Source organism: Pipistrellus hanaki, assembly GCF_964339955.1.
Source record: "Pipistrellus hanaki genome assembly, chromosome: 9".
In the NCBI taxonomy this organism is placed as follows: Eukaryota; Metazoa; Chordata; class Mammalia; order Chiroptera; family Vespertilionidae; genus Pipistrellus; species Pipistrellus hanaki.
Genome location: NC_140511.1, coordinates 76,903,174 through 76,929,884, shown reverse-complemented (window position 1 = coordinate 76,929,884; position 26,711 = coordinate 76,903,174). Strand labels below are relative to the sequence as shown.

At 66.3% G+C, this 26,711-nt stretch overlaps 1 protein-coding gene across 1 annotated transcript; it reads right to left on the bottom strand.

The window, feature by feature from the left end:
* Nucleotides 1–698: 698 nt before the first annotated feature.
* Nucleotides 699–25,595, bottom strand: FADS2 (fatty acid desaturase 2). Its single transcript, XM_084895899.1, has 12 exons — nucleotides 25,311–25,595; nucleotides 19,995–20,105; nucleotides 18,198–18,395; nucleotides 17,979–18,080; nucleotides 14,943–15,068; nucleotides 9,134–9,194; nucleotides 8,384–8,460; nucleotides 5,085–5,182; nucleotides 4,827–4,923; nucleotides 4,465–4,544; nucleotides 3,509–3,634; nucleotides 699–1,962 (listed from the first exon to the last, which is right to left on the bottom strand). The coding sequence occupies exons 1-12, from the start codon at nucleotides 25,515–25,517 to the stop codon at nucleotides 1,911–1,913; spliced, it is 1,335 nt and encodes a 444-aa protein (XP_084752025.1). The 5' UTR covers nucleotides 25,518–25,595; the 3' UTR covers nucleotides 699–1,910.
* Between the last annotated feature and the right edge of the window lie 1,116 nt (nucleotides 25,596–26,711).

Genomic DNA, 26,711 nt, shown 5'->3' with positions numbered 1-26,711 from the left:
AGATTGGGGGGGGCAGGAAAGGCCAGGGGGCGCCCCTAGGTGGACTACCCTGACCCTCTGGCCCTTCCCTGGCTTGTCCAGCTGGACTCCCCCACTGAGCCAGCCCAGAGGCAGGCGGCCATGGAGCAGGGTGGGGGACAGTGGGGGTCAGCAGGGGCCCAGCTGTACGCGTGCCCAGCGCAGTCCCTTGGGCTCTTCCCAGGCTTGGGCTGGCGTCCACCTGTGGGACTGCCCCCTGGACGCCAACCTGCCTGGGCTGGGGAGCCAGGCGAGGCTGGGACCTCAGAGCCACCGACAGCAGCGTCTCCGGGGACTTATTTCCTCAGCCCGGAGATGCTCTCTGCCCCAGGGATGTGTGTGGACCAGGAAGCGGGCCAGGCGGAGGCGGCAGAAGCCAGCCCATGAGGCTGTGGGCGCTCAGCGGGTCCGGGGTGAGGGGGCAGGAATGACACCAGCCCCTCCTCTGCCTCCGGACACCTTCGGGGCCCCGTGCTCCTGGTGGGAGCTGGTTTGCGAGGGCCCAGGAGGACGGTGGCCCTTTTCTCTGGATCCTTTGCCCGAAGCTCACATCAGGGAGGCAGTGGGTCAGGTCAGAGGCTGCAGGGAAGGGGACAGAAGGGCTGCCAGTGGCCTGGCTCCAGCTGCCGCCCTCCCCTACCCCCACCCCCAGCGGGCATGGACTGAGCACAACAGGGAAGTGAGAATAAAATTACCTCTTTATTTCCAAAAAGTGTAGGGCAGGGGGCGGGGGGCAACAGGATAAAAACAAAGACCAGTTCCCCATGGGCCATCGGCTGCGGAGGGACAGCAGCTCTCTGGCCTGTTCTCGGCGGCAGGGCGCGGGCTGGGGCTGGCCACTCCCCCGCCGAGCTGTCCCTGCCCCGTCCCTGCCCCGCAGCTAAAAATCGGTTAGTGGGTTAGGTTTCCAGACGCGATGGCTCTGGGTCCTCCCGGGAGCGGGCTCCCCTCAGCTCCCCTCACACCCCTCACTCCTGTCCCTCAGCTCCTGGCCTCCAGCCCCAAACTCCTCCCACTCCACCTCCACGCGGCCCTCCTCAGGCCCTCACAACCCCCAGCTCCTCTGCGCCACCTCCTACCACCTCCTGGCTCCCCCCTCCTCTGCCCACTGCCCCCCCCAAACCCCTCCCCCACACACACACAGTGGTGGCCCCGACAGTGCCTGGGAGTGAGCCCGGCTCAGCCCACTGGCCGAGGGCAGGTGGCCAGGGGCAGATTGTTGCCACACCAGCCCCAGGGCCACCCCGCTGTCTGCCGAATGCATCCCGCAGCAAAGGTGGAACCAGCAGAAGGTGCGAGCTAGGAAGACAAGAGTCCTTGGAGAGGGTTCGAAGGCTCCAGAATCTAAGGCGGCCCAACTAGGACAAACTTCTGGAGGGGGGGTGGGGCTGAGCCTACAGGCCCCTGACCTCTGTGGCTGCCCCTGGGCCCAGGGCACAGGCTGAGGAGGCTGGGAGTGGGGGAGAGGGGGACAGATGGCAGTGCTCCAGCCTGGTCAGAGCCAGCCCCTCCCCACAAAAAGGCAGGCTGTGGGCCCGAGGGAGCCCAGCCACAGGGTGGGGGAGCCATCTCCCCGGACAGAAAGCAGCAGAGGAGGGAGGGAGGGAGGGAGAGAGGGAGAGAGGAAGGGAGGGAGGGTCGGGCTGCAGGGCCCAGGCAGGTGGCCTCTGGGGTGGAGGGAGGAGGCAGGCTGGGGCCACCTCTCCCTGCTCCCGGGGCTGACGGAGGGCGGGCCCCCGAGGGGGTTTTGAGGGTGCAGTGAGGGGAACGGGGAGAGGAAGCCAGCAAGAGCAGACACGGGGGCTGTGATGGCTGTGACGGCCTCAGGGACCCCCTCAGAACAAACCCCACCCCCTGCGGCCACCCCACCTGCTCCCCCGCCCACGGCGCTGTCATTTGTGGAGGTAGGCGTCCAGCCACAGGTCCCCAGACTTCTTCAGGGACCTGGGGAGAAAGGGGGGCAGTCAGGGGCCAGGAGACAGGCAGGCGGAGGGAGAGGGGAGAGGATGGGGAGCCCAGGAAGAGGACAGGGAATCCTGGGAGGGGACAGGGAATCCTGAAAGGGGACAGGGAATCCTGGGAGAGGAAGGGGAGCCCCGGGGGAGGATGGGGAGCCCTGGGAGAGGGGACGGGGAGCCCTAGGGGAGGACGGGGAGCCCTGGGAGAGGGCGGGGAGCCCCGGGAGAGGACGGGGAGCCCCGGGGGAGGGGACGGGGAGCCCTGGGGGAGGGCGGGGAGCCCTGGGGGAGAGGGCGGGGAGCCCTGGGGGAGGGCGGGGAGCCCCGGGGGAGGGCGGGGAGCCCTGGGGGAGGGGACGGGGAGCCCTGGGGGAGGGGACGGGGAGCCCTGGGGGAGGGGACGGGGAGCCCTGGGGGAGGGGACGGGGAGCCCTGGGGGAGGGGACGGGGAGCCCTGGGGGAGGGGACGGGGAGCCCCGGGAGAGGACGGGGAGCCCCGGGGGAGGGGACGGGGAGCCCTGGGAGAGGGCGGGGAGCCCCGGGAGAGGACGGGGAGCCCCGGGGGAGGGGACGGGGAGCCCCGGGGGAGGGGACGGGGAGCCCCGGGGGAGGGGACGGGGAGCCCCGGGGGAGGGGACGGGGAGCCCCGGGGGAGGGGACGGGGAGCCCTGGGGGAGGGCGGGGAGCCCTGGGGGAGAGGATGGGGAGCCCTGGGGGAGGGGACGGGGAGCCCTGGGGGAGGGCACGGGGAGCCCTGGGGGAGGGGGCGGGGAGCCCTGGGGGAGAGGATGGGGAGCCCTGGGGGAGGGGACGGGGAGCCCTGGGGGAGGGGACGGGGAGCCCCGGGGGAGGGGACGGGGAGCCCCGGGGGAGGGGACGGGGAGCCCCGGGGGAGGGGACGGGGAGCCCCGGGGGAGGGCGGGGAGCCCTGGGGGAGGGGACGGGGAGCCCTGGGGGAGGGGACGGGGAGCCCTGGGGGAGGGGACGGGGAGCCCTGGGGGAGGGCGGGGAGCCCTGGGAGAGGACGGGGAGCCCTGGGGGAGGGGACGGGGAGCCCTGGGGGAGAGGACGGGGAGCCCTGGGGGAGAGGATGGGGAGCCCTGGGGGAGGGGACGGGGAGCCCTGGGGGAGGGCGGGGAGCCCTGGGGGAGGGGACGGGGAGCCCTGGGGGAGGGGACGGGGAGCCCTGGGGGAGGGGACGGGGAGCCCCGGGAGAGGATGGGGAGCCCTGGGGGAGAGGACGGGGAGCCCTGGGGGAGAGGATGGGGAGCCCTGGGGGAGGGGACGGGGAGCCCTGGGGGAGGACGGGGAGCCCTGGGGGAGGGCGGGGAGCCCTGGGGGAGGGGACGGGGCAGCCTCGCTGGGGTGCAGGTGCTTCCTCTCTGCTCTCAGCCAGGGGTGCAGTGCAGGGCACCCGGGGCCCCGAGGAGGACAAAGGGAAGGCCCCGCCAGCCTCTGGGCCCCCTCCTGTGTGGGTGCACAGTCCCTCCCCACCCCCCTGGGGTCCTCCCAGGTCCCCTCCACCCCCTCACCGGACGATGTCCTGCAGGGCCCTCAGCAGCGGCTTCTCCTGGTACTGGATGCCATGCTTGGCGCACAGGGACCGCACCAGCGGCGCCACCTTGTGGAAGTTGTGCCGCGGCATGGTGGGGAAGAGGCTGGGGGAGGGGAGGGGTGAGGCTGCAGGCCCGGGAGGCCCGTCTGCAGCTCTCCCCGCGTGCCTCCCTGGCAGCTGGCATGTGGAGGGGCTGTTCGTGGACGGCTGTGTTCGGGATGGGGCGGCGTGGATGTGATGCTGGAGACGGAACACCGCGCTTTTCTCAAGGCCGGGGCGGCCCGTGGTGAGCGCTGACCTATGAACCAGGGGTCCCGGTTCCCCTCCCAGTCAGGGCACCTGCCCGGGGTGGGCTCCGTCCCCAGTAGGGGGCGTGCGGGAGGCAGCCGGTCAATGTTTCTTCCTCATCTGGATGTCTCTCTCTCTCCTTCCCTTCCTCTCTGAAATCAATAAACACCTATTTTTTAAAAATTGAAACCTATAAAAATACATTTTAAAAGTAAAAGAATAAAAAGGAAACGAGAGAACTGGAGGGGTGAGAGGAAGAGGAGGTGGCGGAGACGGGGATGAGGGCAGCAGGGATGGGGGTCTGGGGGGAAGCCCGGGGGCATCTTCTCTGGGGAAGCTGGGCCTCAGTTTCCCCGTCAGTGAAGGGGGACGGACGCCCCGCCCGCCCGCGAGGCGCACGGAGCAGGAGGTGCAGGCGGACGCTGTGAGGAAGCTGTGACTGCGACGCTCCAGCCACACGGGCGGCCGCCCCATGACGGGGGCACAGGGCGCCCCTCCCGGCCTCAGGGGCTGGCGGGGGAGCATGCTCGAGGGCTGGGAGGTGGGCGATCTCCCCAAGTGGAGGAGAGAGGGAGCCCCCAAACACTGCCCTCTACCCCTCTCACTGCCTGTCACCACCGCCGCCCCCCCACCCCCCGCACTCACTGGTGCTCGATCTGGAAGTTGAGGTGCCCGCTGAACCAGTCGTTGAAGAAGGACTGCTCCACGTTGCAGGTGGCCGCCAGCTGGGGGCGGGGCGGGGCGGGAGGGAGGGGCGGCCAGGGGTGAGGATGGAGGAGCCTCGTCTGTCCCACAAGGCCCAGCCCCGCCCAGGTCCCAGGCCGCCCCTCCGTGTCATACTGATCGGCCGAGCCCTCACCCCGCCAGTCCCCGCCGGCCCCTCCCCAGGGCCCCCCACCTCTCCCGCGCCGCCCCGGCCCCGCGGCGGAGGGAGTCAGACCCAGGAGCGGGCACGGCTCTGGGTCCGAGGGGCAGCCCCGGCTGTGGGCGAAGGGCCTGTGACCCACCTGGCTGCTTAACCAGTCCCGGTACGGCTCCCGGTCAATCTCCATGACGATGTGGTTCATCTGCGTGACCCACACGAACCAGTGGCTCTCCAGGAACCTGGGGGGCGAGGGGGGGGCTCAGCCCGGAGCCTGCCTGCTCTCCCGGCCCGGCCCCGGGGACAGCTCCTCCCCACCCCAGGGGCCCGGGCGGGCGTGGGGGTAAGGACGCGAGGCCCAGGGTCCCTCTCGTCACCGGCGCGGCCCAGGGAGGGAGGGCACCTGATGAAGTTGAGGAAGAGGGTGGCGCCCAGGACGCCGTAGAAGGGGATGTAGGTGACGAAGAAGCGGGCGTAGTAGCTGAAGGCCCAGGCCAGGTCCTGCGAGAGAAGCGCGATGAGACGCGGGGCCCTGCCTCCGGCACCACGACCCCACCCGGCGTGCACCCCGCTGCCGCTGGCACTGCAGCCCCACCCCTCCCCGGGGCGCGCACCCCGCCGGCACCGCACCCCACCGCCGGCAGAGTCGTCCCAGAGCACCCAAGGGCGCTCGGCTCGGGGGCAGCAGGCAAGGCCGCCTGGTGTCCAGGAGGGAGCTGCACGCTGGCTCTCAGGGACAGAAACAGGGATGGGACCGGGGACAAGTGAGAGGCCCCACAGGGCGGGGCCAGAGGCCAGCTGCCCTCCCGTGGGCCGGGGAGTCTGACGGTGCACCCCCATCGGCAGGCTCACGAACAGCCCGGGTCCTGTCCGGACTCATGAGCACCAGGAACCCCCTCCCCCACGCTCACCCAGCACCGGGAGGGTGGGGGAGGGTGAAGGGGTGTGGGAAGGGCGGGGGGGGGGGGTAGAGGGGAGAGAGCACAGAGGACAGAGTCACTCCCACCCCGCCTCGCAGGCGCGCGCTCGGCCTCCCTTGCGTCCACAGCGGAGCCTCGCGGGTGGCACAGGGTCCCTCCCAACCAAGCACCGCGTCTCTCCCTGCCCCCCTCCCCCCGCCCCGGGGAGCCCAGCTCCTCAGCCGCCTCAGGGCCTCTGAGGACTGTGTCCTCTCCAGGAATGTGGGTGCGGAGCGGGGTCCCCCATCTCTCTCCTCCCCGGAGGAGCCAACTCCAGCTTCCTGAGGCTGTGGGTGCTCCCTCAGCTGTGTGTCCCCCCTCCCGCCTGCAGGACGGGGAGGACCTCCCACGGGGGCTCCTCAGGGCGTGGAGCTGCACCTGAGCTCAGCCCGCCCCGGCACCACGTGGCCGCCCAGAGGTCCCCCTCCCGCACACCCGGTCGCACCGCCACGCTCCGAGCCACTGCGGCCTCGCTCCCTGCCGGCCCACGGGCCAGGTCCAGCCTCCGCGGAGGACCCACGAGCCCTTCCCACACCTGGCCCGCCCCTGCCTGGCCCGCAGCCCGTCCGCTGGCCCCGTGCGCCTGCCAGGACGTGCCATGTCCAGGCCGTGTCCACCGGCGGCGGCGGCGGCGGCTGCTCCCCTATCTGCTCAGCAGCTCGCCCTGCAAGGCAGCTGTCCGCTCACTCCACAGCCTCCGGCCAGTGCCCTCTCCAAGTCAGAGGCTCAGTGGGCTGCCGGGGGCAAAGGTCATTCGGAGCCCGGGCCTCAAGGACAGGCTCAGAGAGGAACCTTGAACACCCCATGGGAGGGGCTGGTGGTCTCGGGGGATCGAGACCCGGGTCCCGGGGCTTCCCTGGCGTTTAGAAGCCTCATCAGGAGGGGGCCTGAGTGTGGGCCCCGAGAGCCTCAGGCACCGAGTCTGGGAGCAGTAGGAGGCCCGGCTGCACCCCATTTCCCGCTGCACCCCATTTCCCGGCAGAGCGAGGGCAGGCCCTGCAAAGGCGCGGGCCGATCGGGTTCCCGGCCCTGAGCCCGCTCAGGTGCACCGTCGGATCGGCTTTCCGGCCGCCCCTATCTAGTTGCTTTGTTCCTTAGGGAACAACCAGTTAACAGGCGAAGTATTCCCAGCACCTGCACAAAGCAGATTAAAACACCCGGCAGCACGGCCGGCCCACGCCGCGGCTCACGTTGCTCTCGGCACGCGGCCACGGGCCCGGGAGCCGGGGGCAGACCGTGGTCACGGAGCTCAGACCGGGGGTCAAGTTCCCATCACTCCATGGTCCGGAAATTCCATCCCTCCAGCCCCTCCCTTCCAGCCTCCTGGCAAACGGGGTTAAACGACACAACGTAGATGCCAGGGCCGGACTACAGTGTCCGTCCTGACGAGACGCTCGCTTCGGGGAGAGAGCGCGTCTGGAAGGGGAGCGGGGCAGGTCCCGCCAGCTCGGGCCTGGCGGACGGGCGCAAAGTCCCGCCGCCTCCCCAGCCACCACCCGTCTCCGGAGTCCAGTCCGTCCAGTCCCGCTCTCTTAGGAGAACGGACCGCCACGGGCAGGCCGGTGCGGCTCAATGGTTGGACCGAGAGGTCACGGTTCAACTCCCGGTCAAGGGTACGGGCCCGGGCTGCAGGCTCGATCCCCAGTAGGGGGCGTGCAGGAGGCAGCAGACCCATGATTCTCTCTCACCACTGAGGTTTCTCTCACTCCCTCTCCCTTCCTCTATGACAACAATAAAAACGTTATCACACAAAAACCCAAAACACAGGAATCAACAGTCGCGGGCCGACCCATCCTTTCCCTGAGAGGACGCAGGAGGAAGTGCTCGGCGGCCATCGAATGCGATAGGGACACAGGCCCTGCTGCTTCCGAGGCTGGTGGTGGGCGTGGGGGGCCCGGAACGTGGCGTCATTGGGAAGCCTGGGTTCTGGAGCCCTCCACCCCATGGTGTCACTGCAGGGAAGTCTCACCCTCTTCATTCATGAAGCCGAGTTAGGAGAGACCGGCGGCACCGGCACCAGTGGCCCCAGAGAGCGGGCCCTGTCCCGACCCACTGGACCCCGCTCTGCCCAGGCTGCCCGCTCCGTCCGGGTCAGGCCGCCGTGGGCACAGTGCCCTCTCAGGTCCACACAGAGCCAGGCTGGTGGGAGGCCCGGTGCCCACGGGAGGTGCCCTTCTGAGGGGGCACTGGGCACAGATGCAGACCATGCACAGGGCAGGTGAAGTGAGGAGGCGCATGGAGAAGGGGCCCGCCCAGCCCCTTCCTCACTGCCTCAGGACCGCCCCGGCCACAGCCCGGGCGTGGACCACGGTCCTGCTGCTGACGGACCCACCACGCACGCAGCCCGTGACGCTTTCACACGCAGCCCGGCTCCCCGCACGCCTGCGCCTCCGCGAGAGCCAGCGCCCGCCCTGCCTGCCCGGCGTGTGACCCGTCTGGGCCTCAGGGACACGGGAGGACACGGGAGGCCCCGCTGGTGCAGAGCCGGGTGGCGGGCCACCTGCGCTCGGGCCTCCTTGCCTTCGGGAACTTTCTGAGGGCTCCCGGGGCTCCCCTGTGCCGGGGCCCTGCGGGTGGGTGCAGGGCCTGCCGGCCCCTGGCAGCCCAGAGCCGGTCCTGTCCCAAGTGGTAAGGCAGCGCCCGAGGGGAAACGCCTGGCCCCACAGAGGCAGGAGGGCAGGGCAGGCCCCGTCCACCACCCAGACCCCCTCCGCGCCCCGGCCCACAACGCCCTGCGACTCACCACCCAGTCTTTGCGGACGATCATGGTCATGATGATCTGGTACTGGAAGTACATGGGGATGAGCAGCGGCGGCCCGACTGCGGGGGAGAGGTGCAGAGGTGCTCAGAGCGTCCTGTCTGTCCTGTTCCCGTCCCATTCGGTCCCCATCCCGTCCTGTCCCCGTCCCATTCGGTCCCCATCCCGTCCTGTCCCCGTCCCATTCGGTCCCCATCCCGTCCTGGCCCCATCCCATTCGGTCCCCATCCCATCCTGTCCCTGTCCCATTCGGTCCCCATCCCGTTCTGTCCCCGTCCCATTCGGTCCCCATCCCGTCCTGTCCCCGTCCCATTCGGTCCCCATCCCGTCCTGTCCCTGTCCCATTCGGTCCCCATCCCGTTCTGTCCCCGTCCCATCCGGTCCCCATCCCGTTCTGTCCCTGTCCCATTCGGTCCCCATCCCGTTCTGTCCCCGTCCCCTCCTGTCCTGTCCCGTCCCCATCCCGGCTGGAAGAGCAGGAGGGACTGCGGCCAGCACACAGGCTGCAGCTCACGCTGAGACGGCCGGGAGCAGACACCTCCACACCCGACCCGGGATCAGGAGCCAGGCCCTGCTGGCCTTGGGCCCGTCTGTCTGAGGGCCCAGGAGGGCCCTGCAGGGGAGGCTGCTGAGGGCTCTTTCCTAACAGGGTCAGTGTCACTTCCCGAGTCTGCAAAGGGTGTCGGTGGGAGAACAGAGGGGGGGGGGGGAAGAGGCTGCGGCGCCAGCACTCACTCAGGAAGAAGTACTCGTGCTGGTGGTTGTAGGGCAGGTATTTCAGCTTCTTCTTGCCGTACTGAGGAGAGAGACAGAGGAGAGACCCTGAGTGCCGGCACCTGCACCCTGGGCCCCGCCTCCCTGCCCTTCCCCACCCGCTCTGCAGCCACCACTGTCCCTCCGGCTCAGGGCCTCTGTCCCTCGCCTGCCAATCTGCCCCTCCGGCTGCCGGGCTGACCCCAGGCTGACCGGCCAGCACGCCCTCAGCCAGCTCAGTGCGTCCCCTGCGCGCAGCCTCAGCTCCCGCTCCATGCCAGCCCGGGAGCCGGGAGCCGGGAGCCGGCCCTTCCGAAGCCAAGGCTCAGGGTCAGGCCCCTGCCACGGCCACAGGGGGTGGGCCAAGGGGATCTGCACTGAGAGCGCTCAGGAGCTGTTGCTGGTGAATGCGCACCCCAACAGCGCACACAGGCCCAGCCCCAGAGGGAGTCCCGGCCTCCGCCCGCTGGGCGTGAGGACGCTGCCGGGCCTCCTGGGAGCTGCCCGAGGCCAGTGAGCAGCTGGGTCTGTGGGGGGAGCCAGGCCAGGGCGAGACCGTGTCCGGGTCACTCAGCCCCAGCCCCATTTGGCATCCATATCACCGGTGGTTAAAGAACAAACCAATTGCCCAAACCAGTTTGGCTCAGTGGATAGAGCGTCGGCTTGGAGACTGAAAGGTCCCAGGTTCGATTCCGGTCAAGGGCATGTACCTTGGTTGCGGGCACATCCCCAGTATAGGGTGTGCAAGAGGCAGCTGATAGATGTTTCTCACTCATCGATGTTTCTCTCTCTCTCTCTCTCTCTCTCTCTCTCTCCCCCTTCCTCTCTGAAGTCAATAAAAATATATTTTAAAAAGTAAAAGCCAATGATCCCTGGTCAATGTGGCTCAGTTGGTTGAGAGTTGTCCCATGCTCCAAACGGTTGCTAATTCAGCCCTAGGCAGTTTGGCTCTGGGGGTAGAGTGGCCTGTGGACCAGCGGGTCCCAGGTTTGATTCCGGTCAAGGGCATGTACCTTGGTTGCAGGCTCCTCCCCGGCCTGGGTCCTGATTGGGGTCGTGCAGGAGGCAACCAGTTGATGTGTTTCTCTCACATCGATGTCTCTCTGTCTCTCTCTCTCTCTTCCACGCTCCCTAAAAATCAATGGGAAAATATCCTCAGGTGAGAAAAAAAAAAAAAAAAAAAAAAAGTCGCTGGTTCAATTCCCCGTCAGGACACAGGCCTGGCTGCAGGCTGGACCCCTGGGAGGGGCGGTGCAGGGGGCAGCCCGTCCATGTCTCGCTCTCTCGCCGATGCGCCAGGTGCTGGCGCCGGGACACTGCTCCTGGCAGCCCTCCCTGGGCCCGAGGGCCAGAGCCGCCTCTGCAATGCATCCATTCCCACTCCTTTGGGGAATCAGAGCCGGGAGGAGGCGCCGGGTGCTGTCCAGGCCAATGCCCCTGGTTCCCGGGTGAGGACAGAGGACAGTGATTCTCAAAACCACAGGAGTCTGTGGGCTCCTGCTCGGAGGGCCCCGACGGGAACTGAGCCCGGCTGTCCCAGGCCCCGCCCCCTGGCGCCAGGGCCGTGTCCCAGCACCCGGGGTGCGTCCACCCTCGGCTCCGTGGGGCCTCCTGGGCTCCCGCAGGCCCCCTCACGCCCCGAGGCGTGTCCGTTTGCTCATTACGGCCAGGGCTGAGGCTGGCCTTGCAGGGGCCCAGCCAGGGAGCTCTCAGAGGTGGGTGGAGGGGCCTGCACTTGGGGGGGAGGGGAACCCCAAGTGGCCATTCAAGGAAGGGGAAAATGCAGCTGCCCAGGGGCCTGGGAGGCATAGGACCCACAGAACAGGCTCAGTCCCCAGCAGGGGGCGTGCAGGAGGCAGCTGATCAGGGATTCTCTCATCGTCGATCTCTCTCTCTCTCTCTCTCTCTCTCTCTCTCTCCCCCCCACCACCTCCCTTCCTCTCTGAAATCAATAAAAATACATTACACACACACACACACACACACACACACACACACACACACACTGGGGTGATCCAGAAAACACATTTCCCTTAATGTCCACTAGGTGGTGGCCGCAGGCAAGGCGCCAGGGGACCCAGAGCCCGGGTGTAGAGCAGACGCATGGGTTTGGTTGGTGGCTTTTCCTAGCTGTGACCTGGAGCGAGTTACTCCATCTCAGCCTTCGTTGTTACATCTGTAAAATGACTCCTGACTAGGGTTCAGCAAGGACGAAGTGATGACCTTCGTGCCTCGCTCAGCTCAGGGCTGGGCTCTGGACTTGCTTGGTGGGCGCGCCGCCCTCCCCACTGGGCCCCCCCAGCCCTCTCCCGGACAGCCTCACCCCACAGGGAGAGGGCTTGGGGCAGTGTGGCCGTCGGAGGGGAGACACGGGGGACAGAGGGTGCTTTCACCCAGGGAGGTACGGGGGGCCCCATGCTCAGGAAGGAGGTGGTGGCACACAGGGCTCTCTCCCCCGCATTCCCAGGCGTTGGCTGACTGGGACGCGGGCCAGGGCACGGGGAGGGGGCCCGCGGGTGGCCTGGCTTCCTGGAGTTGGAGCTCCGCCGCCCTTTGCCCGCCGCGGGCCCTCCCGCCCCAGGCTCTCGGCGGACCACGAGGCCAGGCTTGGATGCCAGGGGCGCGGACGGGGACTTCAGCGTTGGAACAGAATGTCTGAGGAGGACAAGGCCCTCCTTGTCTGCCCCGGAGTGGGGGAGGGGAGCGGTCGCAAAGTCCAGCACCCGCCTCTGGGAACCTGCGGACTCCCACACAGGGAAGGAGCAACAACCTCCCCCCCTCCCCCCACGGGCATGCACAGAGCAGCAAGACCCCAAAACCCAGCTCCGGCCTGCAGGAGGCCCGGTCACTCCCAGAAAGGCCTGGCCGCACAGGGGCTGCCTGGCCCAGGAAGCAGGGGTCAGTGGGGGGCGGGGGCGCCCAGGCAGGTGGAGGAGGATCTGAGCACGTGGCCCAGAACGAGGATGAGCAGCGTCACGCTGCTTCACTCTGTTCCGGACGCTCAGGAGCTCAAAAACCGACACAAACACAGAAAGGACGGGGCTGCATTTTCACTATTTTCTTTCTTTAAAAATGAAAATAAATGTTTTTATTGATCTCAGAGAGGAAGGGAGATGGAGATAGAAACATCAATGATGAGGGAGGATCATGGATCGGCTGCCTCCTGCACGCCCCCCACTGGGGATCAAGCCTGCAACCTGGGCATGTCCCCTTGACTGGAATCGAACCTGGGACCCTTCAGTCTGTAGGCTGACGCTCTATCCACTGAGAAAACCAGCAAGGACTAAAAGTACAGATTCTGCCCTAACCGGTTTGGCTCAGTGGATACGGCTTTGGCCTGCGGACTCAGGGGTCCCGGGTTTGATTCCGGTCAAGGGCATGTACCTTGGTTGCAGGCACATACCCAATAGGCAGCTGATCGATGTTTCTAACTCTCTCTCCCTCTCCCTCTTGGTAAAAAAATCAATAAAATATATTAAAAAATAAGTAAAGTACAGATTCTTTCTAGAAGAGGGAAGGCGGCCCACTCCAGTGAGTTACTGGGTGCCCAGTCACCCAGAGGGGTCCGAGGGAGATCAGCCGGGCCCAGCCGGGCGCCGGGGTCCCCACTGTGACGCAGGGACGGGCGCGCAGGGCGCCCACTGCGGGAGCTGGGGAAAGGTGTGAAGGCAGGCCATCAACTCAGCCCAATACAGTGGGCAAAAGCGAAGCGTCCAGAAGCAAAGCTACAGCCCCTGGGAGCAGTCTGTCTGAAGAAATGAAAGGACCTGGGGGCGGGGGATGGAGGATGGGGGTTGGGGGACGACTTGCCACATAAACCAAGAAAGTTCCCGGAAGTCATAAAGACCAGAGGCAGAAGGCGCCCGCAGCTGGTTTACGGCGGAGATAAGGGCGGCCGGGGTGGGGTGGGCCTGACACAAGACAGCCTATCAGGCCCGGAGTCCTGTCCAGCACAGCTCAGCCAGGAACCGACACAGCCGCCCTGCCCCCACAGTGAGAGGATAGCACGGAGCACGTGGCCGCTCAAATGCGCCCGGCACCTGGGTCCCGGACCCCAAACCTCGCCCGCCCTGCCCCCAGCGCCCTGGAGAGGCGTCTGCAAGGTCTGACCGCTCTGCGCGGCGGGAAAGACGCCTCCCGCCAGCACTGCCGGGCACAGGGGTCTCCCTGCGGGCGCAGCGCTCAGGTCAGCACGGCCGGCGGCTCCAACAGGCAGGCCCTCAGCAAGGGCGGCCCCTGCCCGCTGGCCTGGAGGCCCAGAGGCCCGAGCACCAGGCTGCGATCTAACCCTCCTCAGCCAGCGGGCGCTTCTGGAAGAAACGCCGGAGGACTTTGGCCCGAGGACCCCCGCCCCGAAGCACCGGGTTTGGGCTCATTTCCTCCAGTGACCAGGCCCCAGGCAGAGGCCGCCCCTCCCGGTGGCAGTGAGAATGCCCGCCGCGGGGCACAGCACGGAGGCCCAGGCCCTGCTGCAGAGGCCCACCGCCCCGGACCTCGCGGAGCCCCTGCTCGCGCCCGTCCCCGGAGTGCCGGGCTGCCCCAGAGCAGCAAGGATGGCCGACCTTGTTTGCCGTCAGCAGTGGGCTCCCCACATCAAAGTTCCTTTCTGGGGGGAAACGGAACCATCACACAGGCCGTCACAGAGGCGTTTTCTTAAAAAATGCATTAAAGGAGCACGTTGCTTAAGTAAATTGGGGGTTTTTGCTAAAAGGAAATTATAACAGCGGGAGAAATCACAGAAGAGGGACGGAGCAGAGCCCGGGACAGCTCCCGGCAGGGCCGCTGGGCTGGGACTCCCGGAGGTTGGCTGGGCGAGGCGGGAGCTGCAGACAGAGCCTCTGGCTCGGTGTTTGCCTCTGAAAAGCCGTCGTGCGCGCTCACAGAGGACATGCAAGCAGCATGTTCGCTCACACACAGAACATACAAGCAGGTGTGCTCGCTCACACAGAGGACATACAAGCAGGCGTGTGAACTCACACACAGAGGACATACAAGCAGGCGTGCTCGCTCATACACAGAGGACATACAAGCAGGTGTGTGAACTCACACACAGGACATACAAGCAGGTGTGCTCGCTCACACAGAGGACATACAAGCAGGTGTGTGAACTCACACACAGAGGACATACAAGTAGGTGTGCTCGCTCACACAGAGGACATACAAGCAGGTGTGTGAACTCACACACAGAGGACATACAAGCAGCATGTTCGCTCACACACAGTACATACAAGCAGGCGTGCTCGCTCATACACAGAGGACATACAAGCAGGCGTGCTCACTCGCTCAGAGGACAGACAAGCAGGCGTGCACTCACACACAGAGGACATACAAGCAGGCGTGCACACTCACACACAGAGGACATACAGCATGCAGTCACGGGCCACCAAGACACACGGCGTTTGGGGAAGGGGCGGTGGAGACAATAGGAGATGCAAACTACACTGATCTTCAAATGAGGCCGTGAGGCAGAGCAGAAGGAAAGGCGAGCTGTCAGGTCTGGGCCTCTCCTCCACTTCCCGTGTGACCCTGAACAGCCCCTCCCTCGGGGGGCGCAGGTGGACGGCCTCGCCCAGGCCCTCCAGCCTCCAGGCCTGGGACTCCACCCAGCTTTCCTGGAGCAGCTCCAGCCCTGGATGTGTCTTCCTGCCCCCTGTTCACATGCCCCATCCACATGGTGCCTCCATACACGCGCACACACACACATACACACTGCCTCCCGCTCCTCCCCCGCCCCGTCCGCACCGCCGCCCGTTCACCACCACTCCCCGCCCCCCCCACGGCCGCCTCCTACCTCCACGGGCTGCCGCTCGCCCAGCACGAACACGTGCAGCATGTTCACGTCCGGGTCCTTGTGGAAGATGTTGGGCTTGGCGTGATGCTGGAAGTGGCGATGGTTCCACCAGTTGGCGGAGGCACCCTGCGGGGGAGGCGAGGTGAGGGTACTGTCTGCTGAGGGGCTAGTGATAGGTGGGTGAGTAAAATGTGGCTGATTGTACACGGAATGCGCTCGGCCAGGCCTTCAAGGAACCAGTGACACGCGTCTCCACATGGAAACACGTCATGCCAGTCCCACAGGACCACACGGGTGACCCCATGTCTACGAAAATAGAGACAGGAAGAGAGGCTGCCCAGGGCTGCCATGGGGCGAGAGATGGGAGGTGCTGGCTCGGAGGCAGGGGTATCTTTTGGGGGATGAAGAGCCTCCAGAATTGGCTGTGATTATGGTTAAGTCAACGGCTCGTACACTTATATTTATATGTATTTTAATTGATCTCAGAGAGGGAGAGGGAAGGAGAGAGAGAAACATCAACGATGAGAGAGAATCATGGGTCGGCTGCCTCCTGCACGCCCTGGGGATGGAGCCCTCAACCTGGGCACATGCACTGACCAGAAATCGAACCCTGACCTTCTGGTTCAGAGGTCGATGCTCACCACTGAGACACACGCCTGGGCCCTTGGCTTGTGCATTTCAAATGGCGAACGGGACTGTATGTGAGCTGTATCACCAGGAAGCGTTTTAAACAAACAAGGGCCGAAGCAGTGGGATACGCTCTGCCAGCGGGAGGCGGCCGGGGCCCAGGTGCTGCAGGGCGGACTGGCTCACGCTGACACACACAGGCAGGAGCTCCCGGCTCTCAAGCTTAAGCGTCCAGCAGATGAGAAGCATCCCACACACACTTCCTTCCCGGCCACGGACGCGTCTCCCCGCTCAAGCCCCTGACTCACTCCCGAGGGCGGCCCCGTGACGCACAGGCTGAGCTGTCACGTCAGACTCAGGGTGAGCTCAGTGCCCAGCACAGCATGGACCCAGGGTCCAGCCACCTGCAAAGGCCTAGTCGCTACAACACACGTGTCGCCAGGGAGAGTCTGTGGACTCCGTGGGTGGGACCAGCCAGGACCAGTGGGCTGGGCGGGACCTCAGGCTGCTACACGAAGGCACCTCAGAGCCCCCAGATCCGAGCAGAGTCAGCGAGTGAGCGCTCAGAGCAGAGGTTCCCAACCTTCCTAACGCCGAGGCCCTTTAACACAGCTCCTCATGGTGTGGTGATCCCCAACCATAACATCATTTTCGTTGCTTCTTCCTAACTGTGATTTTGCTACTGTTACAAATCATAATGTAAATATTATGTGTTTTCCGAAGGTCTTAGGTGATCCTGCTAGCGGTTCTCAACCTGTGGGCTGCTGTAGAGCCTGAGACCATTGGAAAACACAGATATTTTATGGCTGGGGGTCACCACAACACGAGGAACTGTGTTAAAGGGTCGCGGCATTCGGAAGGTTGAGAACCGCTGGCTCCGAGGACACATTCGTCTTTCAGACAAAAGGAACCAAATTCTTAGTGAGAACGAAAAGGAGAACCTCTGGGGCAGCAAAGGAGTGGCAGGATCCGAAGGTCTCGTTCCACCCGACGCCCGTGCGTCCAGGACGGCCTCCCCTGGCCGTGGGCACAGCCCATCTCGCCAGTCTCCCCCCGGTGCCCAGTCACAGCCCCAGTGCCCGGGGAGAGCCTGTGCCGCGGCGGGCCGGGCGGCCAGCTCCAGGACCTCTGGCGACTTCCCGGCTGGGCACCCGGGCGAGCTGCACGGCCACGCCACTGGCCCGGGCCCCACGGAGGGCGGCGGCAGGACCTGGCTTCCTCCACCTGCGAGCGGGCCGCCTCCCGCCACCCAGGATCCCATCTCCTGAGACAGGCCCCGTGGAGGCCGCCCACCCAGGGGGACCCCCAGGCAAGGGGCAGCAGCTCCGGCCCAGCTGAGCGCCTGGGGACCGCATGGTGGGGACAACATGGTCGGCGGTAAACGCTGCTTTCCATGCCAGGGGGGCTTATCCTCCAAAAAGCATCCACCAAAAACCAAACAGAGCACCCTCCTGTGCACACCTCCCCTCGCCCCGAAACCCTGGGAAACCACCTTCTCAGGCGGCTGCGGGTTCAGGGCCAGGCCAGCCGCTCGCTGCAGAACTGGCACCCGATTCCATGGCCCTTCACCCCAGCCAGACCCGGGCCTGAGCCCGGGGCCGCCGCGTGTGGGTCACAGCGGGAAGACTTAGCCCCGACACAGGGCTCTCCCCAGGCCGGGGTGCGGGGTGGTGGGGGTGGAGGGTGGGGGTTCAGGGTGGGGAGCGTGCGGGGGATGGGGAGGGTGTGGGGAGGGGAGGGCTCATGGGTGGGGAGGTGGGAGTCTTCAGGACACAGCCTTTCCTAAGGAGCAGCTGGGGGGGAGGTGGCGTGTCAGGGAGAGAGCCGGCAGGGACGTATTTCTGAAGCCAAGGAGATAAGCTATCAAATCAGCACAGGCCCTGGCACCTCCCGCTGGGGTTTCACACACACTGGCCGCGGCTGGCCGGCTGGTCTGGGGGGGCCCTGAGCCGCCCGGTCTGGGGGGGCCCTGCGTGACGCCCGTGTCTGCAGATCCCAGACCCCTTTGCAACCCCAAGCGCAGTGAGACGCTTCACGACCCAGGACTCCTTCTAACAAAAGGTCTGAAAGGCGGTAAATGACCCGAAGGCGCCTCAGGGGAGGGGAGGACACATTTCACAAAAGAAGAACGAGGAAGAGGGAGAAGGAAGAACTCCACGTGGTAAACGGCTCACATAGTTCCACGGCTACGGGGCGGCTCAGCGGCTCAGATAAGGAGCCGTCCAGCCGCTGAGTCACAGACCAAGAGGTGAGGGTCAGTGTTCAGAAGCAGCGGGGCTGGTGGCTCTAGGGAGATAGGGAGCCGGGCTGGGAGGGTGGCGGAGCGGGGAGCGGGGAGCCTCACAGCTGGACTCAGAGCGACAGCTCCCCCACTGCACACAGTGGGGCTGCACCGGGCCACGGCCTTACCTTCAAGTGGCCGATGATGAACTTGTGGACGATGTGGTTCCACATGGACTTCTTGTAGACGGACAGGTGGCCGTAGTCGTGCTGCAGCCAGCCGGCCTGGGCCTGCGGGGAGAGGCACAGGTGCTGTCCCAGCGGGGCGTGCGGGCGGTGCAGGTGCGGGCTCCCGGGCTGGGGCTGGGGCCGGGCCTGCAGCGGGGCCGGGGCGGGGCCCCGCCTCACCTGCGAGGTAGCCAGCACAAAGGCGGTGATGACGGTGGGGATCCAGCCGTTGCCGAAGTAGAAGACGGTGAACCAGGCGAGGCTCTCCATGGCAATGATGTGGGCCAGCAGCAGGAGGAAGAAGAGGTGGTTGCTCTTGAACAGGTTCATGTCCTCGGCCGCCTTCCTCAGCGCCCGGAAGTCCTCGGTGATCTGGGACTGCGGAGCGAGGGCGCGGGATGGGCCTCACCCCACAGCCTGCCCCGTGCACACCCCCCTCAGCGCAGCATGCACCATGGACAGAAGGCAGAGGCAGAGCAGACAGGTTGGTGGATGAATGGCTGAACGAGCCGAGCCCATTCGTCCAACAAATGCTCTTTAAAAAATATATATATATTTTATTGATTTCAGAGAGGAAGGGAAAGGGAGAGAGAGATAGAAACATCAATGATGAAAGAGAATCATTGATTGGCTGCCTCCTGCAACCCCCTACTGGGGATCAAGCCCGCAACCCAGGCAGGTGCCCTTGACAGAAATTGAACCCGGGACCCTCAGTCCGCAGGCTGATGCTCTATCCACTGAGCCAAACCAGCTCCGGCCAACAGAATACTCTTCCGCCTTAAAAAGAAGGCCCAGTGGGGGCCTCAGTGGTGGAGCGTTGACCTGTGAACCAGGAGGTCACTGTTCAATTCCTGTCAGGGCATGTGCATGCCCAGGGAGGGCCTGCAGGAGGCAGCCAATCGATGGTCCTCTCTCATCATTGGCGTTCCTCTCTCTCCCTCTCCCTTCCTCTCTGAAATCAGTAAAAATCTTTTTTAAAAAAGGAAGGAATCTTCACACGTAAGACGCTGGGCTCAGTGCCCTCAAGCCCGACACAAACAGACAGGCCCCCGGTGGGCTCCGCTCCCTGAGGTGCCAGCCGGAAGGGAGAGCAGTGCCGACCACGCTGGGGGGCGGGAGGGGGCGGTGCTGGGTGAACACAGTGGGCTCCGAACCCCTGGCCTGCACCCCCGGAATGGTGACACGGGCACGCCATCCTCTGGCCCCACCCCCACAAGCTTGCAGCCTCTGCTCCGGGATGCTGCGCCCTGGGCACCCTGCTGGGCCTTGAGGTGGAGGTGGGGAGACACATGACCAAGTCCCTGCCCCCCAGGGCTGGGCAGGGAGGCAGGAGACGACGGTGGGGCGAGGGGTGATGGAGGCAGAGCCCGGATGGCTCCGAGGAAGTGCGGGCATCGCTGGGGGAAGGGCAGGAGGGGAGGCGGGAGTGCAGGTGCAGAGCTACCCACAGGACTCGCCCAGGGTCCTGGGACAGGCGGGCGGGCGGGCGGGCGGGGGGCAGATCTGGGCGCCTGCGAGGTAAGGAAGACTCGGAAGAGCATCCCTGGAGACCACTTACACAGTGTGGAAGGGGGAAGGGCAGGGGCTAGGGAAGCAGGTCAGGAAGGGGCCTGTGGGACTGACCGGCGGGAGCCCAGCTCAGCTGGGGAGGAGCCTCGAGGAGAGGAGGGGCGGATGTGGAGGTCAGTGGGCGGAGGGGCTGACCAGGAGGACACACGGACAGGAGGGGACCACCCTCTGCCCAGCCTGGGCCCCCTGCCCAGAGGTAGAGGCTGGGAATGAATTCCTCCACGTGGGGGGCAGCCAGGCTGGCAGCCAGGCTGGGCAGGGAGGGGCTGAGTCCTCCATGGCCCCAGGGCTTGGCGGTGGCGCCCCCTGAGTGACACAAGGCTTCCCTGCCCCACACCAGCACCCTCCACCTGAGGTGGGGTCCTCGTCCCCCCCAAACCCCCTCCTCCCGCGGTCGGTCCGACTCACGCTCTTGCCGCGGTCCTGGCTGGGCTCCTCGGGCGCCAGCTCGCCGACCAGCAGGGGCTTCATGAACTTGCGCACAAAATTGAGGTCTGGGTGGAAGGCGCGGAAGGCATCCTGGGGAGCAGCGGGGGAGCGGTGAGTGGGGACCCCAACCTCAGCCTGCGCCCCTACTGGGGAGGGCAGGGCTCACCAGCAAACCTGTGTGCCTCCCACGAACCAGCCCCAAAAGCTCCCTCAGGCCCCACGCAGGGCCCATCCCTCAGTGCCGGGCTCCCACCCAGGTGCCACCTGGGCCTCTGCCTCGGTGAGGGGCCGCTGAGCTCGCCAAGGATGCCCCCCTGGGCAGGGCCCCCCGCGGACAGGCAGGGAGCAGTCCCCGGGCTGGGCAGGGCCAGGGAAGGACATGGCCTCGGCTCCTCTGCTGGGGGCCTGGGAGCCCGCAGGCGGCCATCGGTGAGACGGCGACCACACGGCGAGAAAAGGCGCCGGGAGACGATGGGAAACCAGAAACCAACGCAGGCTCGGGTCCGAGCGCGGCCGCCGAGCTTCCTCCCCGTTCGAAGCAGCAGCACGTGCCGTGAGAGGGTGTGACGGACCCGGAGGCTTCAGGGCGAGGTCACTGCCATCACTTCCCGTGCTCCTCTCCCATTGCTATGGAGCTTTTGCCACTAAGAAGAGCTTATGCATCCTAATGTTCTTTCCCCGTAGAAGGTAGTAATGTGCTCAATTTTGGCAAATTCAGTGACTGACCAAGGAACCAGGAGGTCACGGTTCTATTCCCGGTCGGGGCACAGGGCACAGGCCCGGGTTGCAGGCTCGATCCCCAGTGCGGAGCGTGCAGGAGGCAGTTGATCCGTGATTCACTGATGTTTCTCTCTCTCCTTCTCCCTCCCTCCTCGACATCAATTGACGTTTCTCTCTCTCCCTCTCCCTTCCTCCTCGACATCAATTGATGTTTCTCTCCCTCCCTCTCCCTTCCTCTCTGACATCAATAGAAATACATTTTTTAAGAAACCAGCCAAAACCGGTTTGGCTCAGTGGATAGAGAGTCAGCTTGCAGACTATAAGGTCCCGGGTTCGATTCTGGTCAAGGGCATGTACCTTGGTTGCGGCCACATCCCCAGTAGGGGGTGTGCAAGAGGCAGCTGATCGATGATTCTCTCTCATCGATGTTTCTAACTCTCTATCCCTCTCTTTCTCTCTGTAAAAAAATCAATAAAATATATTTTAAAAAAAGAAAAGAAACCACAGGCTCTGTTCTGAAGAGGCTCCCCGACCTCCCATAGGGCTCCATCCCGAGGCAGGAAGCGCGTTCACTGCATCGAGCCCACGGGTCGGAGCTCAGCCCAGCCTGCCCTCCACGTGCTCAGAACACACAGGAAGGAGCCCACCGATGGGCAAAACCACCACCACCACGCCTGTTGACAATGAAGGGTCCAGTACCTCATGCAACTTCCACAATCACTTTGGCAGCATCGGGAGGAAAGAATCCCGTCCAACATGGTACGGCGGGGCCGTCTGCACTCACTTCTTACCACCTCCCGCCAGGGTACCGCGGCCAGGAGGGCCCCGCCTGCCTCCTTCGCGCTGCAGCCCGGGGCCTCCCACAGAGCCTCACAGGAGGCTCACCCAGGACCCCACACTGTGCTCCCCGGCTCCCCGCGCCCCGGAGACTCCCCACTCTGCAATTGTGCTCAGACTCCCGCGGGTGCTCCCAGAACACTGCCCTCCCTTCCTCACAGCGTCTGTGGAGCCCCGGCTGCACGCAGCAGCCGACCTTTCCAACTCTGGGACAGGCCATTCCAGAGATTAGGATTAGGAGAGCCGGGAGACACGGGGCCCACCCCGGCCCCCTCCGCGGGGCCTAGAGGTCTCCCGGACTGAGGAAGGGCCTCTCTGTGCCTCCCCTCGAAGCGTCACCCCTGGGGGGCAGGACAGGGACAAGCGAAGTGGGTTTGGGAACAAGAAGGGGAGAGAAGCCACAGACCTCCCAGGGAGAGCCGGGCCCAGGGAGAGCCGGGCAGCGACAGGCTGACGGGGCAGCACCCCCCCCCCCCCCACAAGGAGGGCATGTGGGGGTCAGATCAGGCTGCAGGAGGCCAGACCCAGAGCACCGACTCCCAAATGGAAGACGGGTGTCACACGTCCGGCCAGCGGCTTCTGCTTCTGTCATGGCAGCTCCAAGGCCAGCCAACTTAGGCAAGAAGACAGGCCCCGGCCCCAGCCCGGCCCCGGCCCGAGCACCCGCCATGCTGTCTCCGCTGTGCCCCGCCCCTCTGCAGAGCACGCTGGCCTGTAACCAGCTCCGCACACGGGGCACCGAGCCGGCACGGGCAGTGTGGGACTCAGTGCGGAGGAGCCAGCTCCTGGCAGACAGCGCTGGGCAGCGGCCCTGGGAAGGGGACCTGGGACACGTGGTGAGGGGGAAGCCGAGGGGGGACCCGGGGTTCCCAGCTGGAGGCAGGGAGGCTGACTTCCTTCCCAAGCAGAGATGTGCAGGCAGGGCGTGTCCCCTCCGAGGCGAGGAGCAGCTGAGGCTGGGGGCAGTGCTGTGCCCCAAGAGCTCCTGGCTGCAGTTCCCCCTGTCCCCGCCCCCCCAGCAGCCTGGGCTGATGGGGCCTAAGAGACCGGAACGCTGGGCTGGGCCAGGGGTCTTCCCCCCCCCCCCCCCCGACCTAGTTGGGTGAGTCGAGCTGCCCTACAGGCACAACCCGGAGAACTTCTTTTTGGATAAATGTGTCTCCTCTGGTAAAAGTGGGGACACCTGTGTACCCCTTCTTCACACCCCTTCTCCTGTGTCCTGAGCCTCCTCCCTGTGTGCCGGGAACACGTGAAGTCAGATCCTTCACACCCGCAGGGCAGTCAGAAGTCTGAGCAGTGACCTCACAGGTCACAGAGCGGGAGGCGGTGTCCGCCTAGGAATGCCCACCGAGCTGTCCTCTCCTGGTGTCCCGCCCCGGGCCGAGGGGAGGGCGCCCACTTTCCATTCGCGGCCCTTTCGGGACAGGACAGCGTGGGAGCAGGCTCGAGTCCGGACCCCTTTCTCCCTCTCCGGGCTCTCAGAGGGGACAGGGCAGGAGCTGCTGGACAAGAGGGGGTGGAGGCCGGGGGAGGGACCTGGGAGGAGAGGCAGGAATCCCCAGTCCAGGCCCCACTGGGAGGGAAAGTGGAGTCCTCCCTTAGTCATCCTTTGCCCGGGCCCAGCTCTGAGCCCTGAGCCTCAGAGACACAGAGTGGATGTGTGAGAAACGGTAGCTGGAGATTAACAGTCCCCCGTGGAGCCGAAACCAGTTTGGCTCAGTTGATTGAGCATTGGCCTGTGGACTGAAAGGTCTTGGGTTTGATTCCATCCAGTCCAAGGGCATGCACCTTGGTTTTGGGCACATCCCTGGTAGGGGGTGTGCAGGAGGCAGCTGGTTGATGTTTTCTCCCATCAATACTTCTAACTCTCTATCCCTCTCCCTTCCTCTCTATAAAAATAAATAAATTAATTAATTAATTAAAAAAAATAAAAGCCCCTTGTGGAGAGAGCTCCGCAGAAGTGGGACTATGCCATGCGTCGACCTGTAAACCAAAAGGCCATATAGTTGGAAGCTCGATTCCCAGTCAGGGCACAGGCCGGGGTTGTGGGCTCCATCCCCAGTGTGGGGTGTGCAGAAGGCAGCAGATCCATGATTCTCTCTCTCATCACTGGTGTTTCTCTCCCCCTCTCTCCCTCTCCCTTCCTTTCTGAAATCAAATATATAGATTTTCTAAGAGCAGAGAGTGCCAGAGGACCAGAGGGAGAGAGAGCCGAGGTGAAATAAGGGAGGGGGGGAGGGAGAACTCAGGGATGGCAGGTCCCGAGTTTAGGCCCAGGGGCCGGGGAACCAAACCCAAAACCTGGGCGTTTTGGGAGGACACTCCACGAAACTGAGCGAGCGGCTGAGTCCCAGCCCGGCTGGGGCACGTTTTTAAGTCAGAGGTGTGTCCAGGGCTGATCCCAACCCGGGGGAAGGCGGCAGGCAGGAATGGGGTGTGTACACCGTAAGCAGCTGTTCTCCGGACGGGCCAGGGCGTCCTAACGCCGCAGGGGGCCCAGTGGGCCTCGGCCCGGCCCTCCTCTGGGTCACCTTTCTGGGGAAGAGGAGGTGCTGGGTCCTGAGGTCCCTTCGGACGCAGGGAAACGCCCCACTGAGAACCTGGGTACCCCCAGAGGTTCCCGTGGCCTCCAGCCTCCTGAGGACCCGAGTCCCACTGGACTCCTCAGAGAGCATCAAGAGCTCCAGGAGTGCGGCCTCTGCTGCCTGGTTCCTCCCCAAACCGCCATGGCCCCTAACACTGCGCTCCCCAAACCCTGTCAGTCCGAGCCCCTGGGGGCAAAGCACCTGCTCAACAGCCTGAAAACAAAACCCTCGGATTCCAAGTCCCCCTCCCATACACCCCAAACTCCCCGTGTTGGGGGGCGGGGGAGAATGAATGACTTTCTGGGCGGTCACTTCACATTATCCAACTGTCCCCCCGGTTGGTCCATTTCACGTTTCTCGCCTGCGAGTCCGATCGCAGACGAAGGGAGCTCCTGGGGGAGGGCTCTGCCAGCGGAGAGCGCGGGGCACCCCTGGCGGCTGGACTCGGAGGGCCGTTGAGTTGAACGCCCCCGAGTAACCCCGAGGCCGAGGACCTGTTGCCAAGCCCGCCCGGAGCGGCTGCATGCCCGGGCTCCCGGCCTCTCCACCTGGGCTCTGCACCCCCCTATCCCCCTCCTTCTCCCCAAGCCCCCCAAGAAGGAGGTCCGGGGGAGAGGGGGTCCCGGGAGGCTGAGCGTGGGCACGGGGCTCCGAGGTCTCCGGCGGCCCTGGCGGCCGCTCGGCCCGGCCGGATCTGGTTCCCCCTGGCCGGCCGGAGAGTGAGGCCGGCCCGGGCCCGCCACCTGGCTCCTCCGGGCTCTCCGCGGCGCCGGGCGGCCATCTTCCACGCCGGGGGGCGCCAGAGCTCCGGGGCCGAGCGCCCTCTTCGGGGCGCCCCGGGGCCGTGAGCCCCGCGGGAGGAGCGGCCGCGTGGGCGCCGCGCGCCGGGAACCTCCTCCTGCGCGGTCCTCCCGCCCCGGCTCCCGCGGCGCCGCCTCCCTCCCGGAGCCCCCAATCCGGCCCCAATCCGGCCCCCCGCAGGGGCCTCTGCTCCCGGGACAGAGCCCGGGGCAGGAGGAGAGCCGCAGACACTTTCTCCCCCGCTCCCCGGGCGCCCCGACTCCGCGCCCAACTCCAGCAGCAGCGCCGGTTGGCCCCCGGGAGCACGGCTCCCGCCTCCCCCGCCGCCGGGCCGGGCGGAGGGCGGCCTTACCGTGGCGTCCTCGCCCGCGTAGTGCCGGAGGACGCGGTGGCCGCCCGGGTGCCGGCGGGACCACCGGGTGACGTCGTAGACCCGGCGGTCGATGACGAGCCACTGGTCGGAGCGCAGGTTGTGCTGCTGGATCTCCTCCCAGCGGAAGGTGGGCAGCGGCGCCTCGCGCTCGGGGGCCCCGTCGCCCTGGTTGCCCCCCTTCCCCATGCCGCCCGCGGACCCCAGCACCCCGCGCCCCGCGGCCTCCCGGCGCCCGCAGCCCGAGAGTGCGGCCCGGCCCGCCACGCCTCCGGCTTTTGTCTTCTCCTCCCCCTCCTCCCCCTCCTCCTCCTCCTCCTCCCCCGCGCCCCTCCCCCCACTTCCTCGACGCGGCCGGGAGCGCGCAGCCCAAGGTCCCTCGGAACCGCCCGGCTCCCCGGGGCCCCCGCCCGCAGCCGGCGCCCGCCTTTCGCCGCCCGTGGAAACTCCCTCCCGGCGCTCAGGGCCCCGCCGCCGCCCCGGCCCGCCCCCGGGGTCCCCCCCGCCCCGGGCCCCGCATCCTCCCGCCGCGGTTTCCACGGCGATCAGCAGAGCGCCTGCACCAATCGGCGCGCGCCGCCCCGCCTGCCATTGGCCCGGGAGGATCTTTCGAAGCCGGCGGCTGAGCGGCGGTCCGGCTCCCCCGCCCGCCCGCGGGCCGCCCCGCGGCGGGCGGGCTACGTGTGTGTTTCCCCCCCCCCCCCCCGCGCCCTCGCCGGCGCCGGCGGAGCTGCCGGAGGGGCGGGCGGGGGGGCGGGAGCGAGGCCCGGCTGGGGGGCGGGGAGGGGCGCGCGCTCACTCGGCCGGTGCTCGCTGGGTTCGCACCTGATGGGGCACAAAGACGGCTCGGCCCTGGCGGGGCGGGGCGGGCCGGGGGGGGCGCCCGGGCTGGTGGCGCGGAGCTAGGGGACCCCTGGCTTGGCTAGGGGACCCCCCTCCCCGCGCCTGCAGTCTGGATTCCCGTCGTTGTCTGCGCCTCCCACTGGCGCCTCCCCGCAGCCCCCCCCCCCCCCGAAGGGCTCGTGCAGGACCCTGAACCCGGTCACCCGCGGTCCGGGCCGGTCCGTAGACAGGGTCGGGGCACCGCCGCTCTTTCTCCGGGTGCCGAGGCCACGAGGCAGCAGGACGGGCCGTGAGCAGGAAGGACAGGGCCCCTGCTCTGGGCTCTGGAAGCCACAGCCTCGCTGGGAGACGGACGCGTTAGGGGACTCCCTGGATAGTGCTGGGCCCGGCGCTGGGAGATAAAGCTGGGGGCGCTGAAGGGGGAGCGCCAGGCCCCGGGCCCTCGCCGGATGGAGCTGCTTAGCGCGGTGCCCCCAGGAAAGGGCTGGCAGGGAGCCCTGGGCGCAGAAAGCTGGCTGAGGACGAGGGGGCAGTCGGGGT

What these genes read in the sequence shown, in the direction of transcription:
- FADS2 (XM_084895899.1), bottom strand. Translation starts at nt 25,517, where the DNA reads ATGGGGAAGGGGGGCAACCAGGGCGACGGGGCCCCCGAGCGCGAGGCG. An exon ending in GCACGAGTACTTCTTCCTGA is followed by an intron (nt 8,461 to 9,133) that starts GTGAGTGCTGGC and finishes TCTCCCCCGCAG; the next exon opens with TCGGGCCGCCGCTGCTCATC. An exon ending in GCCCTGCAGGACATCGTCCG is followed by an intron (nt 1,963 to 3,508) that starts GTGAGGGGGTGG and finishes CTTTCTCCCCAG; the next exon opens with GTCCCTGAAGAAGTCTGGGG.